Source organism: Melozone crissalis, unplaced genomic scaffold (genome assembly GCF_028551555.1).
Source record: "Melozone crissalis strain CALT ecotype California unplaced genomic scaffold, PUWL_Pcris_2 ptg000013l_1, whole genome shotgun sequence".
In the NCBI taxonomy this organism is placed as follows: Eukaryota; Metazoa; Chordata; class Aves; order Passeriformes; family Passerellidae; genus Melozone; species Melozone crissalis.
In genome coordinates this window covers 61,361,466-61,378,815 of record NW_026535791.1, presented here as the reverse complement: position 1 = coordinate 61,378,815, position 17,350 = coordinate 61,361,466, and the positions used below count along the sequence as shown (strand labels likewise).

The window sequence follows — 17,350 nt, the reverse complement described above, 5'->3', positions numbered from 1 at the left end:
CAGTAATATCAACAAAGATTCGGAAATGTTTGTGTCAGGTATAAGTAATGAAGGTGGATGACAGTTGCAGGAAATGTAATTAATTGGTGATTGCTTTAATTTGGGAAGGAAAAGGCTGACACATGCTAAAACCAATTATTACTGTCTGATGAGACAGTAATAATTCCAGATTGTAACCACAACAGAATCCACAATGCATTAAACAACAGGGAGGTTCCACTTGAATGCTTATGGATCAGGGGTGGGAAACAGGTGGAAAGGTTGAGGGGGTTTGTTGTCATGTGTTTGAAGCCCCATGTGATTTAGTTTGTTTTTTAAAACAAAATAAAATATTAATTTATCTGAATTTATTTACCTATTTGGGGAATGATTATTTTACATTTTGGGCTAACTATGCAAACTTCAAATCATTTCATTATCTTCAGTTGGCTTAAAAACTGACACTTTTTGCTGATAAAGTTGCTACAGTGCAGATCTTGGGGTGATTTTCATCCTAGTTTCACAAATAAGTTCACTGAGGCTCAGAGAAGCTAATCTCTACACATCAAGCAAAATCCAGTACCCAAATAAAACATAAAAATCCTCTCTGTTCTTTCAGTGAGACCAGACTATTTGTTGTTGTAACCCTTCAGAAGAGTACACTCTATTTTAACTTCCTGCTAAATGCCTGTTGCAGAAAGTGTAGGCTCACTTTTAACCAGTATGACCCTTATTATGACACACACTCCCAAAGGAAGTGGTAGAGAGATTGTTTGCTGGGACAGTTAAAATTATACCAGTACTTATGAATATTTACTAAAGCACTTTCTGTCCTGTCTGAGAATAAAGTAGGTTGCTCATGTAAAATTCTGTAAGTTTGCAATATTTTAATCAACAGACATGGTAGCAATTAAAGAGGACAGATTTAATATGAGATAGGTGGAAAAATTAATTGACATTTTAAGAAAAAGATCTCTCACAAATTTTAGATCTGTTTGAAAATTCTATTCAGAATTGAGTCACGAATCAAATTAAAAGTACTGAAAAACTTTTGCCTCTATTGCTAGAGGCACTAATTCAAGGCAAATTATTGTAACTTCTCTGATTTTCCAGACACAGACTAAGATCAGAAAAGAGATTCAGTGCCTCTCTCCATCTCTGAAGAAAATTCCTCATATGCTATATGAATTAGAGCTCTTCTCAATTAACAGTCCCATATTGCAAAGGTATGGGAAGGTAAGACAAGGGAAAAGGGGCCTGCAAGAAAGCTGGAGAGGGACATTTTACAAGGACATACAGTGATAGACAAGGGGGACTGGCTTTAGACTGAAAAAGGACAGATTTATTATCTGTTGGGAGGAAATTCTTTACTGTGAGGGAGATGAGGCACTGAACAAATTGTCCAGTGAAGCTGTGGATATCCCATCCCTGGAAGTGCTCAAGGCCAGGCTGCCCTTGCCTCATGAACTCCATGAAAGTCAGGGTCCAAAATGGGATTAGATACCCCACTATGCCTGGCCCTAAATCTTGATGATTACCCCAGTCCACCTGAGAACTACGAACACCAACACTTAAAACTCTAAGGACTTGGCGGTGCCCCAAACCCACCTAGAGGAGCCTGTTCTGTAATTGATGATCCATGATACATAGGGTCCTTCCAATCCAAACCATTCTATGATTCTATTAAACTAGTTATGCTTTCTGAGATCTATGAGAATGAAAAAGCTGCTTCTTTCAACAGCTGCAAAGATCTCCAGAAAGGATGGATTTCGAGTATCCTATTTATGGCTCCCATAAAACACCAGCACACCGGTAACAGGGAAGGGATATAAGCTCCCAGTTAGTGCCAGCACAGTTCTGTCTCCCCCCTCACATGGCACAGCTGTACTGGAGCTCTGCCATGGCTCATTTACATTACAGCTACATACACACTTCTCTTCTTCCTCTAATAGAGATATACCCCATAAAAATGAATTAGTGCACCAAAAAGCTGAAGGAAACCTTGGAGATCTCTCATAAAGGCGTGACTTCAGCGCCTGACATGACTAAGGCTGGCTATCCCCCAAGCTGGTAGAAACTCTTGCAGGCTGGTTGTTGAGCTTCTTGGGCAGCTGGCTATGGAGAGCCCAGCTCCTGGGGTGGAGTCACAGCAGTGCCCTGGCCTGGGGACTCCAGACTGACCTCTGGACACTGCTGCACCTATTTCAAGCTCCACTCAATAACTTGATTATATGCAGTTAAGGAAAATTCTGCTCAACTCATGCTACACCATGTCAATGTGCTCTCTTCTAGTAATATTGCCCCGTGAATGATTTCACAATTCAAGATTGCTCAGCAGGTTCTCTGAGGGAGAAATTTTTAATACAGGCATTGCGAGTTTGTACAACTTGCCACTTCCAACATAAATTGCTTCTGTAACCAGACTTAATTTTCACTCCATTCTTTCCTCCACCTGAAGCAAACTTCATTAAATACTTTACCAGATCACTGGGTAAAATACTGGGGCATGAGCCATCTTTTTGTGACATTTTAAATAGTACCCAGGCTAGCAGGGTGCTAATTCAGGAAGACGACATACAAAGCACTGGAATAAAAGTATAATTTAGGGATAGCCATGTAACTGAAAAGAATATGAACTTGATGAAAGTACCTGCTTTTCCTAATGACACTCCATCTCCTGAAATTATGAGAATATAATTCCCATGATGAATACTGAAGCAAATCTAAAATTTTGAAATGCTTTTCTAGGAATTTCAGGTCTAGATATTTACAGTAACAAATCAAATTCATGTTGTTTACATTAAATAAATCTTTAAAATGTCATATGGAGAATGACAAATGAGATTACCTAAAAGAAAATATCCTTGTTAAGCTTTCACAGTTCACCCTACAGGGAAATGCTGAGACCTCATTGTTAGGAGTCCACATTGAGATGATTTCCCAATTTTCTCAGGCCAGATAGCAAGGTTATCTCTGGAGCAGACTCTGACATTTTAAGTAATGAACATTAACACCTAATAGATAAACATGGTCTTGGTTATCAGGCCTGGGCTGTTTGGATACATTTTACACACAAGAATTTGAAGCCTGCTTGGGTTCAGTTTAGCACTATTTGCCATTTCTAACATTTTATGATGCCAATTTCTTAGGATAAGACTGGGCAGAAAATGCCTAAGCCATTAACACCTATAAAATATGCAGTGTGAATATGCTGGAACTGATTTTGCTCACCCTCTCCCCCTGACCTGTGAGGTCGGAAACCTGGTCTTGAGCTTTGCTAAAGACAGGCATTGCAATTATTTCTGGTCTTTCTCCAGCGTCCTTCTGCCACGACACACAGGCTGGCTTAAATTCTCTTGCATACTCAGATTTTCCTTGAATAAGAAACTTATGGAAAAAGTCTCCAAGTATTTACTCTGTAGTTACAACATATACTTGCATCTAAGAGTATTTTTATGCAGGAAATAACTAATTCTCTGTTATCTTGCTAGATATGCATCCTCTAAATCATACATTTATACCCACTGATATAACAAACTTTGAGTTAGAAAGCAGGGACAGCCCAAATAATTTTAAAAACTTTCTTCAATAGATTAATATTGGCACCAGTAATGCTACTTATCTGACTCTTTTTAAAGAAAGGATATTTGATGATCTGCAGGCAAATCAGTAATTTCTATTTTTCTAATTGTTTGATTTGTGTTCTATTTTTACAGGTACTATGAACTAATGTAAGTATCCCATCACTAGTGACAGAGAGAGACAATATAAGAATAATCTTTGTCCTTTTTTTCCTGAAATACATTCGGCTGTGGCCATACTGTACAATCAGCACAGATTGATATTTGGAGACAACATCTTAACAAAATTTATTTTCAAGTTCAGTAACATGCCTCAGAGACCAAATTATCACAGAAATCCCTTAGATGTCATCAGTAAGGATGTTTCAAATGGGATGTCACTTTTTCATTACTGCCCAAAGCTGTCTTGCTTCCCTGTGCAAAGCACATCTACCATGTTTAATTTGAGCTACCTGCATTTTACAACTCTGTTCTACAGGTGTAAAGGATTTCACAAGATACAAGACCCTATAAAAGTAAGAGATGCTGAATGCTTCTGGAAAGAGCAGCTTTACTGCAACCTGTGTTAACCATAGAAGAAATGTGTTGAAACTGAAAATTCTCTTGCTGTGCACAGGGTAATATCTAAATCCTCATTCAGACAAATCCAAACAGACTGTTTGCCTAGAGACTCGATTCCAAGAATAGCTGAAACTCATGGGAAAAAAAATAGAAAAGGCATTTGATGTCCCCTTACAAGTGTGAGTGAAACCATCATAAGATCCTTACTTTTTCCTTTCATTTTCTAGTATCCTGAATAAATCTTTGAAGTATTGGGGAACACGGACAATCACATTTTCTGAAGGACCTATATCTTTAAGCTCAGGATAGAGTTTGGTGTCAATCACCTTCTTGATGTATCCCAGCCAGTCAAACTGCAATGACAAAGAGAAGGCTGGTTAAAGCAGATTATGGAAGAGAGATGATTTATTAACTGAGCTACACCTTTAAAACTAATCGTTTCAATGCTTTACTTATTAAAAACTTAGAAACTATTACACTTGGTCATTACATATGTTTTCAATCCTCATTAAAGTTGGAACTATATTTAAGAGAACATACTCTGCAAATGAGCACACACATTCCTAATGATACTTCTTTAACATGCTGCTCTGAACACTAAAGACAGTTTTAATTATACAGGTCAGATAAAAAAAAAAAAATTCAGTTCTCCCCAACCAACCTGTGGAATCATGGCACTAAGCTCTGATATGTTCATTTTATTGTACATCACCTCACTTGTTCGGTTTTCATATGGAATCATGATCTGGTGAAGAGAAAAAAATGCACAAAACCATTAAAACAAGGTTTATCTTGCAGGGACTCTTACATCATTACCATCCTCCCTAATCCTGGTGCAGAAATATCTCACCACCTGTTTTCCAAGCATTTATGGCATTAACCTCTGTTTCTGAGGATTGCATTTAAGTGGAAGAAATGGAACATCGTTCCTTTTATGTGTAACTTATTACTGGGAAATTTAATGAGCTGCATGTCTTTGGACTTTAGATTGATTTAGCTCTGATTATGCTAAGGAAAGACATGCTAATACATAAGAGATAAAAGTACACCTAGAGCATTAATATTTATTCATTCCTTCCTATCGAGTAGAAGCCAACCTCAGATTTAACAGGTCAAATCTGAGATAGGTGCACCTTCATAGCTAGAAGTGCATCTCATGTCTTTGAATGTTTTCTTCCTAGGGATTTACTCCACCTGGGGGGAGAGCCAGATACACACAAGTTTCTCCCCATTTCACCCCATCATCCTGATTTCCATAGCAGGAAACCTGAGTATATAGCCCAGACATGAATAAAGCATTCCCCAACCAGGCCTCTCATCTGTGTGACCAGAGGAGATGGATCTCAAGTTCCTCTGCAGCCTCCAAGGATACAGCAAAAGAAATCCTAAATATGAAGCAAGTCCTTTTATAACTGACAAGAAGGACATGCAGACTCCAAGACACCCCTGTGGTTCATAATAGTAAAACAAAGTACAAGATATAGTTCAAGATTTTCTCAGTGTTCAAGAGAAACAAAAATTCCCAATGGCAATTCCAGCCCTGCTGTAAGGTAAATCCTATACAACAGACTGCAATGCTGGGCAGTCTGAAGGACAGAGATTGACACCAGACTAACCAGACAGCTGGCACTTCTCCAAACAAAATTCTCCAGTAAGTGTTTATGGTTTTAGTATTGCTCAAGCCATAGGGGAAAAAATTATTTTCTTTTTCCTTTCTGCAAATTTCATTTATCTGAAAAATCTTTAAACACTTCTTGAAGCCATTTACTCCTTTCCCCTTAAAACCTTCCCTCTAGCTCCAGTGATTCAAACTTAATAAGAAACTCTTCCTTGTACACAACAAGATCTCTCAAAGCATGCCATTCCTTCCTATATCTAAAGTATTTTTGCTGCCTCTTCCTGAGCACAGGAATTCTCCATTGCATATGTTTACTTAGAAAAATGCAGAGGAACACTGGATACAGTAAAACCTCCAGTGACAAACAGGACTACTTCCATCACAGTAAGATGTTTATATAATCATTCTGTTTATTAAGGTTTATGCAACAATCCATGTTCATTGACTCATGCCTAATATCTGGACAGATGTTAGGAGGATTATTTTTACTAAAAGAACCTGTAAGCAAGCATGGCTTGTTGCATAATGACGTGCATTACTGATGCTGAGGGTTGTTACATGATCCATGTCATCTTACATGGCAGTTCCTTTACATACTTTGTGGATAAATGCTCTGTAAGACACTTGTTAAGGAAAGCATTAGAGCTATCAGAGCTAAGGATACATCTTCGTATGCCATCAGTGATAAAGAGAACAAATATGTACTGCTTTTCAAGTGTGCTGGGTCACAAGGAAATATTTGTGCATTAGTCCATCCATGCTAAGTAACTGAAAATTAATATTTGGCTTGGCTTAGATGTTTAACAAAATTTCATCCCTTTCAGCAGAGATGGAAACACTGATTGGCTACTATTGTGGGTGGCCTTCACTTCTCTACAAACACAGCATTAAGAAGCATCCTGTAGACTGCAACAGCAGGGTCCAGATAAAAGACATCTGCTGCATCACCTGTCCTGTGCAACAGGCTTCTCTGCTAACAGGAGACCAGCATTTAACAGGGATAGCTCCTTTCCTTGCCAATATGAAGGAAACTCAGCTCAGCTGGTAGTTCTGCAAAGCAGCATCAAGTCTGTACCCTTACTTTTTGTGGTTTCCCAGCCACAAAGGGCTGTGACCACTGAGGCCAACCTTTCTCTCTAGTTTTAGTAGAGGCTGAAATGATAATGACCTTGCCACTCCCATGAGTGGGATTCCTGTAGTAACCACACTGAAACAGAGATATAGAGAAGCAAAAACATTCCTTCAATCTGCAATAATTATGTGGCATAAATTAAACTCCTTGCAAAAATGATACCAAGTAAATGTCAGAAGCAAGTACCAGTTTTAAATACACTTCACTAAATTCAGTTGATCCCCTAAATTAAAACATCCTCTCTCCCAGACTGCTTTATGAAAACACTAAGGGTGGTACTGTTGTAAACACCACCTCTCACCACCAAGATCCAATATCCCACCTAAGTCTTACACTGCTTTTAGACTGTTACACAAAGAATCATCTCAATCTGCTCCTTAAACAGAGGTGTTGTGTATTCTCAACACAGGTGCATGGCAGGAGCTCAGATTCTACACAGCTTCAAAATTATAGAATCACTTAGGTTGGAAAAGACATGTAAGGTCTTGAGTTATGTCATATTTTTCCAGCTGTCCAGTGGGTACCAGTGCATTGGTGTAGATGCAGTTCAGCTGGGATTTTGATCTCATCGCCTTTTTGGAAGGAGAAGCCCCAACTCCTATTGGACCATCCTCAGGCACTTCCACAGTTTCTAACACCCCTGTATCTCAGCCATATGGATCAACAAACATCAACAGCCCCTGTATCTCTGTTGCCATATGGATCTCCATCCCCCACCTCCACTGAGATGGCAGAACAAAAGGCCTTGCTAATACACCATCCCTTAAACATTGCCATGCCACCCCCAGGCTTGCCTCTGGTCAGCCTGGCTGACATTACAATTTAAAACACCAAGGGTATTTGGCTAAAGTTTTTCCCCTGACATAAAATAAAATAAAATTTAGAGTTTAACAATTAATGAAGGGATGAAGGGAGAAATATTATTCATCCTTTCTTCATCAGGATCTGTTCCTTTCCTTCTGCTTCTAAAATTCCTTTGCTAAAGTTGTTGATACAATGGCTTTTCAGTTCAAGAAAGGATTATGTTGGATTACCAACCTCTGCTATTTTAACTTCCAGTTTTAGAACTGATTTCATATCAGATTCAGCTCGGGAGGCATTTGCACCCAGCAGCACTGCTGTATCGACCATGAACTTCAAAAAGGCATCTCGGTACTGTAGAGAAAGAGAAAGACTGAAATGACAACAGGATTTGCTCTTGAGCAGAGTTGCAGCAGCAGACCAGAAATGTCCAGCTATAGGAAGGGGTATATTGCTTTCATGTCAAGGTTGTGCTTTCCTTACCTTGAATGCCAAGCAAGTTAAAAAGGAGAAATAACATTGTAAAAATACTGTGCATGACAGAGACAACTGCTGTGGTTCAGGGAGTACAAGTCTCAGGAAATGCAAATAACAGTTCTGGATTAGACTGACAACTTTCAGCTCTTACAAATGAATTAGACAATGTGTAAAAGTGTACACCAGTATTTTAGGCTGACTAATACAGTAACCACCATGAGACAGAAGTACTTGTATACAAGTGCAAGCCTCATTTAGGAAACTTTGCAAGAGTGTTTAATAGAAGTGGAGTTTTCTGCTAGATACCCTGCAAAACCCAAATCCAAACAAAGCACAGCCCTTTCTCAGTTTGGAGCTCAACAAAACAAAACCAACAATTAAAAGAGATGAGGGGGAAATGGTGGCTCTATTATCCAGCTGACAATACTTACAGATTTGGCTTCTGTGGTATTTTCTAGGTAATCCTCTCGAGAGGACAGAGAGAGGCTTGCTTGATCAAGCTGTTAAAAACAACACAAAGTAGCATTTAACAGGTAAATTCATCAGATTCAAAGACAAACTGACAAGCAGCTTTGGAAGGGTTCATGTTTTTCTGACAATTACAGTAGTTGTGTGCAAATATCTAACATATAAAACACTGCACCAGCCTGAGTTGGACAAGATTTCAAAACAGGAAAATGCTATGCTATGCTGATGGGTAATTACTGTTATCTGTGATCTGAGGAGCCTCTGATGACCCCCTGCAATAGTTAAGCCACCTAAAGAAAGAATCACAGGTGTGATTTAGGTGTTTAAAACAGCTACATCAGTGAGTAGGAAATGCAAAAGGACGGGGTCTACAGGATCAAATCCCTGGTTCTGATGACCATGCATCCATCTTATGTCTATTCCAGGAGTACAAGAGTCAGCTTGGGACCACACCAGTCCAGTGTATGCACCAAATGCCCCTGAGGTGCTGGAGCATGAGAGCTGCTGTCTGTCTGGGAGGCATCATCAGGTTTTTGTGATTGCAACTGAGGTTACACTTTTGAGCTTCACATAGACCAGCACTGGGGGCTGTACTCAGTCTTTTGAACAGATGAACTGAAACTGAAGTGGCTACCAGCAAGGTTTGCAAGCACAGGATATTGTTATGTCCCCAGTACTTTAGCTAAAGGTGTCTTGTAGTCCAGATGGATCTCTGGCCTTCACTTACCTTTTCCATCTAAACATGGATCAGATTTTCTGGTGTACATTCACCCTAATACTGGAATTAGGCCTGAACGTTTGAGATTTGCATTTAGGGTCTTGAGTGAAACATCTACATGGGAATATTTGCATACTGCTTCATTTGAAACATAGGAATTTTCCTAACCAGGAAAAACTCACTATGCAGCACATATTTTGTAGTAACTACTAGGAACTGAGATTTCCCAGAACTTTTCAATGTGATCAAGTTAGGTTAGGGTATGGAAGCCAAAGCTGAAAACTTCCACTAACCAGCTTCCAAACTCTGACTGGATTGGAGCAGAGACAACTTATTAGATGTTCTAAACATTTTTGTTTGATGCTGCAATTGTTTTTAAAAGATAAGTCTAGTGACAATAGATTGTATTTATTCATACAATTCATATAGGTCTTTTTTATCCAAATACTTTAGGTTAAGTGAATTATGTTTAAAAAATGTACATGTAAAAACAAATAAAACTTAGAATTTTAAGTGAATGAATAAATGTAATCTTTTCCTCTACAAAGCAAACCATCCTCAGGAAGGAATAATTGTGATGCTCAGTGCAGTCCTCATTCTTTGAAAAACAGCATAACTTTCTTTTCTCAGCACAATGGTGCAAAAAAATATACTTTTAGGCTTTTTGTACATGTGTCTTTGCAATAGTTAACTCCTGATTATTTGGGGAATTTCAATAATGTGACTGTTACATTAAATGCTCATTCAAATTCCCTGGTTTTAAGAATTAGATTTGACAGCACATTAAACCAAGAGAGCACAAATATGAGAAATAAACAAAAAATGTTAACCAACAGCATCAGCACTCATAAAAAAAAAAAAGAAAAAATATCATGTTGAAAGCTGAACAAAGTTTTATTTGGAGTTTCCACTTCTTTTATGACCCATTGATGATTTTGCAATGGTGAACAAAAAGAATTTTGCAATAAAGCCATTTTTCAAGCACATTGAAATACTGTGTGGTACATCTACACTCAAGGGAATTTGTTAAAACATGGACAAAGTAGAGCACTGGCTGATGCATTCTGCAGATCAAGGTCCTAATCAAACTAACATCAGAACACCCTACAGAATAATACGTCACTCACAGCATGTCGTGCTTCAGTTAGATATTTAATTCCTAGGTGCCCCTAAGCACAGAGAGTGAAGGTGCTGCTGCTTGTAAATCATTTCCAAGAGACCAGCAGTGAGGGTGTCCCTGCCCAGCCATTTGCTGCCAGGTGACTTGAACTGAAATTTAATGACAGGAGACACTTGGATAAACATCTCCCAGATTCTACAGCTTCAGTTCTTTTGAGTGAGTCTCTAGCTGAAGAAAACCTGACAGGATCTAAACAGCATCATAGCAGAATGACACCTTTAATACAGCAAACTGTGGATCTGCTGTTGATTATCCTGCAAAATGTCCTAGAGATGAGGGAAAGTTACCCTTTAACTTTATGCCAGTTAAATGCCTCAGTCAAAAGACATATAGAAGAAGTGACTTAGAACTGACATCCTCTCCATTACCACCACAGTCCCTAAATACAATGTATTCTTGGCTACATTCCTACAGCTAGCCAAGATGCCAGCAAAATAAGGATCTTAAATCCTTTTCTTGCTGTGATGAATGCCATCATAACTTTCTTATTTGTTCCTTCTCTCTTGCCTTCATGAACTATTTACTTGTAGCCATGGAGGGAACGCCTGCTCTGGCTTTTCATCTGAAGCTCTTAAACAACAATGCATTTGGCCCAGGCACTCAGTCTTGCCATAGTTATACAATTTTATCTGGAGTTTTGTTAGACTACTGGGAGGCAACATTTCTTGAGTCTTTTTCTTATCAAACTGCTATTTAATGCCATGCACTGTTAAGAGTTCAGTAATGTTTTGGTCTAAAAGCAATTTCAGGTCTAAAAGCATTTCAGGAAAAATGTGAATTCTCTTATTTCACATTTAAAAGCACTTGGGATAAATCTGTGTTGTAAGGTGCTGTATAAGCACCAGATTAAGTGTTTCCATCTCAAGAAAAACAGCTCAAGTTCAAAATATCTGCTACTGATGGACCATTTTTCATCCTCACAGACAAAAAGCCTCCTTCATGCAGCCAATGAGTCATAAGCAGCACACAGAATTAGATATTGAGTTCTTCTTCTCATGCACATAGACCCTGGCTATTGGTCTACTGGGACATTTTTATGGGTTTTTTTCCATTTGAAATAAGAAAACCTGCACAAAAATACTTTCCAATAGCAAGTAGTTGCTAGTGGCTTCTACACTCCCTTAAACTGGCACCTACATACATCTGTAAGCCAGTAGATAATAACAACAATCAAATGTAAACCTTTGGTATGTAAACGGGTTTTTAAATAAAGACAACATAAAGCAGCATGCAAAGTAACCTATCAGAGATGCTGTGCTGTACCTTCAGGATGTAGCGGTGGGAGATTTTGTCATCAGCAGCCACATACAGACGGATGAAGACAGAGCTGCTGTATTGGCCACGCAGAACTGCCAAGGCTTGGACCAGGCTGAACCTCCTCTCTGACCACAGCCCTTCAGGTCCAATGTTGGATTCCAGCACAGGCCAGCGGAAGGGTGAATGCTTCAGGATACTTAACAGGGGTTTCACATCGGCTTTTTCAATTTTATCTGAAATGTCAAAGTGTGACAACAATTACATTCCAGACAATTCAAGTCCAGCAGCAGCCACACGAGACAAAGATTTATTGGCACCAACTGATTTCCAGGCAAGGCAATCACAATAGCTGAAACTCAAAGCCTCTGCTCTGCCTGTGAGCACGGCAGCATAGAAGTCCAATCCTGTTTATCTGTATCAAGAATAAGAGAGGCAAGTCAGTGCCTTTCTAAAAAGGCAAAGGCTGGAATTAGGTAAATTAAAAAAAAAAAAACAAAACAAAACCCCACACCTTGCTTATGAACTAGCATAGAAATTTCACTGGTTTTAGGGAAATTTGGGGGGTTATTGCTCATAATCAAAGCTAGAGAGTCAATATCTGGGCACCAAGGCTGTAGAGCAGGCTATCTCATTTGCTGGCAGTCAGACAGGCCATGCTGGAAGAAAACTGTGCAGAAAATAAATCCTGAAAGAGTCAGAAGGACAAAGGGGACTTCAAAGCCTTCTTTCACCTGTGCAGCTACCTAAGAGTAGTGATGTGTCCCAAATTAGTGAACAGTACCTTACAGCAGCATTACAAGCTGAGAAAAGGCACTCTGCAAACATGGCTAACTTGCTTGACATGCAAATACCAAAGCTAAAGGGTCCAGGGCTGTCTATACCCAGCCCTGGGATAGTGTTTTGATTAAACAGATTTAGAGAAATGTAGAAGGTGATGAGCAACAGGCTCTTGAAAATATCAAGATGAGAATTTCATCAGAGGGTTCTTCTGATTTAATAACCCCAGGCACTAACCCCACAAGCCTGAGGCACAGTTTAACATCCTTTTGCACAGATAAATATCTCTTCATACTTCTGACAAGCAGGGGTTTCTCTAAAACGGACTTGTGCCTGAGTGTACCTTAGTCTCAATTCACAGCTTTAAATGTACAGAAGACCCTCAACCCCAGCTGAATCCATATCAGCAAAATCCATGCATCTGCATAGAGCTTCACAGAGCTCTGCAGAGAGACAAAAAGCCTGCCTTTACAAATGCAGGGAATGCATCTATGCTCTCCTCAAATCAATCTACTTACCCTCATTCATGCAGGATGCATAAAGGATCTTGGCCTTCTGTACAGCTTCACTGTCTCGTCTTTTGCTGATGGGTTTCTCTAACAATGCTGAAAAAACAAGTCATTTTTTCAATACTTTGGAAGATGTAGACATTGTTTGCCTGTTTCAGCATTGGCTTTAATCATAGGATTTATTTGATTTAGTATGAGGCTCCATGTGTACTTTCTTAAGCAGTAGCACAGACATAATTGAACCTTTTTCAATCCCCAACAGAGAAGGGTTTTTTATTTATTTATTTTAAAGAGAACTGATATAAAGCCAAATGACAGATGCAGCTTTTTACTCATCCTCACAACCAGCTACCCTCAGCAAACTGAGGTGACAGGCAGTCATGGGGTGGGAACCAACACACAGAGCAGGGAGTCAGGAATTTTTTCAAGCGGCTCAGCTTCTGGTACATTATGAAATCACGACCTAATGGAGAAGGTTACAGGATCCCAGGAGCAAGCTGTAAATCAGCCACAATGCAGCTGCAGATACAAAGTACTGTGGATGAATGCAGAGGGAGCTGAGCTTCAAGAGATCTGTCAGCTCAGGTGCTGCACTGCACAAGCACTTCCATGGCCAGGAGAAGCAGGTGACTCTTGAGCACAGCACAGGAACAGGGCTGGCAAACTCTGTTGGACCTCGTCTGGTTTTGCAAGATCCAAGTAGGTTCTGCACAGCCTTACCTTACTGTTACTGGGACCACTGGAAGGAGTGGCTTTGCTGGCATCAAGTCCCTCCCATTATGTGCTCAGCCAGAGCTAAAAAGCCTTGAAAAATTCAAGACTCCCTTCCCAGCAGCAAAGCACCACCCCAGGCTCTGGGTTTCAATGAGCAGAGGCAGCACAGTGGAAGTGTGCAGAGAAGTGTGCCCCACACAAAAGGGGGAACAAAGAAAACAAGAGTCCCAGAGGCCTGTGAATGCAGAGAACGACTGAGGCTCCATAACACCAGCCATGGTGAGACCAAACAGCTCCCACACAGAGCTGGATCAGGGTCAAGGCAATGTTATTCCTCTGCCAGGACTGGCTGGGGACATGCAGAGTACAGAAGGGGTGTTGGCACTGCCATCCAAAGCAGCACTCTCCTGCAAACAGAGGCAGGCACTCGCTCTCCAGCCCTGCTCCTTCCACCCCACAATGCCTCCTCTCCAGGGAGGCAGAAGTTGGGTGTGACTGCTGGGTTCTTCAGCTGAGAATACCCTGGGTTTGCACAGCTTCTCTCAGTATTAGGAACTCACTGCTTGAGGCAGGATCTTAAGGAATTTATTTCCCAAAATTTCCCTAGGCCCCTGAGGAACCAGCCATGCTGCACCCCTGAGCTCCCCACCTGAGCTCATGTGAGCACTCAGGGGACCATAATGCAGACCTCACACTGTTTATTACTTTATTTTACTCAAGGAGTACCATAGTGATGAGCAATGCCACTTTTCTCTCCCTCCGACCCTTTTTCTCCTTAAACAAACAAACAAAAAACCCCACTGCCCAATTCTTTTGCTTAGACCCTTAAGAGATTATTAATGAGACCCTTAATGAGATTATTCTCTCTTAGTTATGAATAAGATTTTTCCATAAAAATACTTCTGGAGAGGATAGGTTTGGTTTCAAATCCTCAAATATTTCCCAAATAGTTAGATACAATGTAATACAAATCACCTATATATATATGTTCAGTGTGTACAATTCATAGCAGCATAATCAGACCTGCTCACATTTTCAAAATGGCATTTGAAAGAAATGATAAATGAATCCTCCATAAAACTAAGGATGAAAAACTACCCTCCCATTAAAGCCATTACAATAATTTCTCTCTTTGCCAGTGGGCTGTACAACCATGAAATTTTGAAGCTAATAAAATCCAATGGCTAAAGCTCAAGAGAGAAACAGATTATAAGAGCCAATAAAATCAACTCTTCAGATAAAACTGCATCAAATTGTGTTAAAATCAGACCTGGTGTTTACCCATCAAACCATCTCATTAATGTGACATCTACACTACCTCACTACTGCAAATAGTGAAGTGGGGTAGATGCTGCCAGCTTGCTCAGAATTCTTTTATGAAGACAATTCTCGGTTCTGATAACATAAAATCCAGTGATCAAAAATGAAAGACTCAATAAGATGCTTGAATCCTGTGGACACTGAAATAGGGGGTGTGATCCATGGACGGTCTTTAGGCTACGGAGGTTTCCCAGCCTTAACCTCAATTTTCCAGAAAGACTTAGAAGCACAAAACTGAAGCACTGCTCACATCCACATGTATTAACTAGTGGATGTGAGCAGTGCACATCCACTAGTTATGTGGATATAATATAAAATTACATTAACTAGTATAAAATCCAAACACAAGATTTAGAAATTTGCTTCTTATTTAGCTCACAATACATATGGATTTTACATGTCCTTTAGTATTTAAATTCTTAAGGATGAACAGCACGAAAAGGCAAGAACAGCAAGAAAAGTCAAGAAGCACAGCACACTGAACAAAGATATATGTAATCAATTAGTCTGTCTAGAGGTTGCTTATTCATGGAAAGAAAGTCACTACTGTGACTGAAATCAATGTAGGCCCATCAAGCGCTCTTTAAATTAGCAATATTGGGCGCTGTGAGCAGCCTGGCCACAGCTGCAGGCTCTGACAAACCCACCCAACAGAGCAAATCTGTTTGTGTGGGTCGATGCCTGCTGCTCTCTACAGGGCAGCAGCTCAGCCTGCTCTCCCAGGGCTCTGCAAGCTGAGCAAACCTGCTCCAGAGCCATCCCACACACCCTGAGCAGTGCTTCACCTCCTGACATGTGACATGGATTTCATCTGCAGCAAGGGAAATGCCAGCCAGTGACACGCAGACCGCAAATTCAGCTCCCCTGAAAAAATTCACCTGAACTACACTTGTCTAGGAGAATTGTCTTTCTACTTTGAAAAACTGAAATAGCTTCAGATATTTTCTGTTTTGACACCAAAATATAATCAAGGGATTATTTTTTTCAAGGGATAGGAAGAGAAAGACTACCAAAGATCAGTTAATGCTGTGCATCATAAGAGACCACAGATTTGCTGTTTGGTTTTTTAATTTGTCTTTCCAAGCTCCAACTCATGCCGCACTAAGGAATTGTGTGTATTCATACAAATCCACTGAGAAGTTCAGTCTGATAGGCTTTCCTTAAACACAGTTTCCTTAAACTTTGACCTAGTTAGAGAGATCAGGGCTACCAACATTTTGACTAAAACAGCTCACTTAGCGCTGAGAAAGACACTGAGCTTCTTCTTGGAGCTGTTTTACTTGCTGTTTTCTTGTTTCAAACTAAAAGTTATAATTTCTTAAAGTAATCTTCCATTTTAGGACACTATTCTTTTTACCTTTAAAGAAGAATTATTAGGAATATATAGTTTTGATCAGATTAGGAAATACACACCACTCCAACAAAATCTGCAGAGGTTAAAAAGAAACCACAATCTAAGCTGATTTCCAGGCATCTGAAAAAGCACTGAATTGTTATTAACATCAACCAAAATTTAACAATTTTCTGCTGCTACTGAATTATACTGCTAGCCTGCCTGCAAAGCAGAATATCATAACCAAAAATCAAAAAGTGAACTAGCATAGCTTAAACCAGCTGAATGTACACTTTGGATCCCATTTCCTTAGCCAAATATCAAGTATATGTTTGAATCGTGTTTTTAGCAAAGCGGTTCTTTTTCAGTTACATCTTTCAGTTTCTTCACTTCTTAATTATTTCCAAAGTCATTTTCTTTGGGATAAAAAGAAGATCTTTGCCTCTATCACTGACCTCAGCACCTCATTGTTCATGTTTCCATATGCACAGGATGCCCAAATGTAAGATTTATGTTTCCCTTCACATAAAACTTAGTTATGGCGAGTGTCACCCCCTATTAGCAATTGCACTCCACAGTGTTGTAATAACATAACTCATGGCATTAAGCAGCTACCACTTGCACAGTCAGAAACTGGCTAAAGGTGTTCACAATATCCTAAATTTCCTGAGGTTGCAAATGGCTTCATCATTCACCTTCTTGTATATAGGAGATGAGCGTGTAGAAGTTCCCATTCCAGTGAAGGTTCTTGAACTTCTGTCGCCCCAGGTCAGGCAGGTTTGCGTCACTGCACTCCCTGACTCTCATACGAAACACAAACTCTCAGCATCGCCAGCAAAAACCACTCCATAGCTGGGAGTGCTCTTCATTTGTCTGAAGTGGAGATGCTCAGATACACAGCCAAGGAAAAAAAGGCACAGCTGTG

General features: G+C 39.8%; 1 protein-coding gene across 1 annotated transcript in view; it reads right to left on the bottom strand.

The window, feature by feature from the left end:
* Nucleotides 1–17,350, bottom strand: part of PHEX (phosphate regulating endopeptidase X-linked) — a 93,335-nt gene that overhangs the window by 58,860 nt on the left and 17,125 nt on the right. Inside the window, exons 4-9 of the mRNA XM_054272004.1 lie at nt 13,068–13,154; nt 11,779–12,005; nt 8,581–8,649; nt 7,910–8,026; nt 4,783–4,866; nt 4,329–4,474 (exon numbers count right to left, since the gene is read on the bottom strand). Of these exons, the coding sequence (XP_054127979.1) occupies nt 4,329–4,474; nt 4,783–4,866; nt 7,910–8,026; nt 8,581–8,649; nt 11,779–12,005; nt 13,068–13,154 (730 nt within the window). The remainder of the gene's footprint in view (nt 1–4,328; nt 4,475–4,782; nt 4,867–7,909; nt 8,027–8,580; nt 8,650–11,778; nt 12,006–13,067; nt 13,155–17,350) is intronic.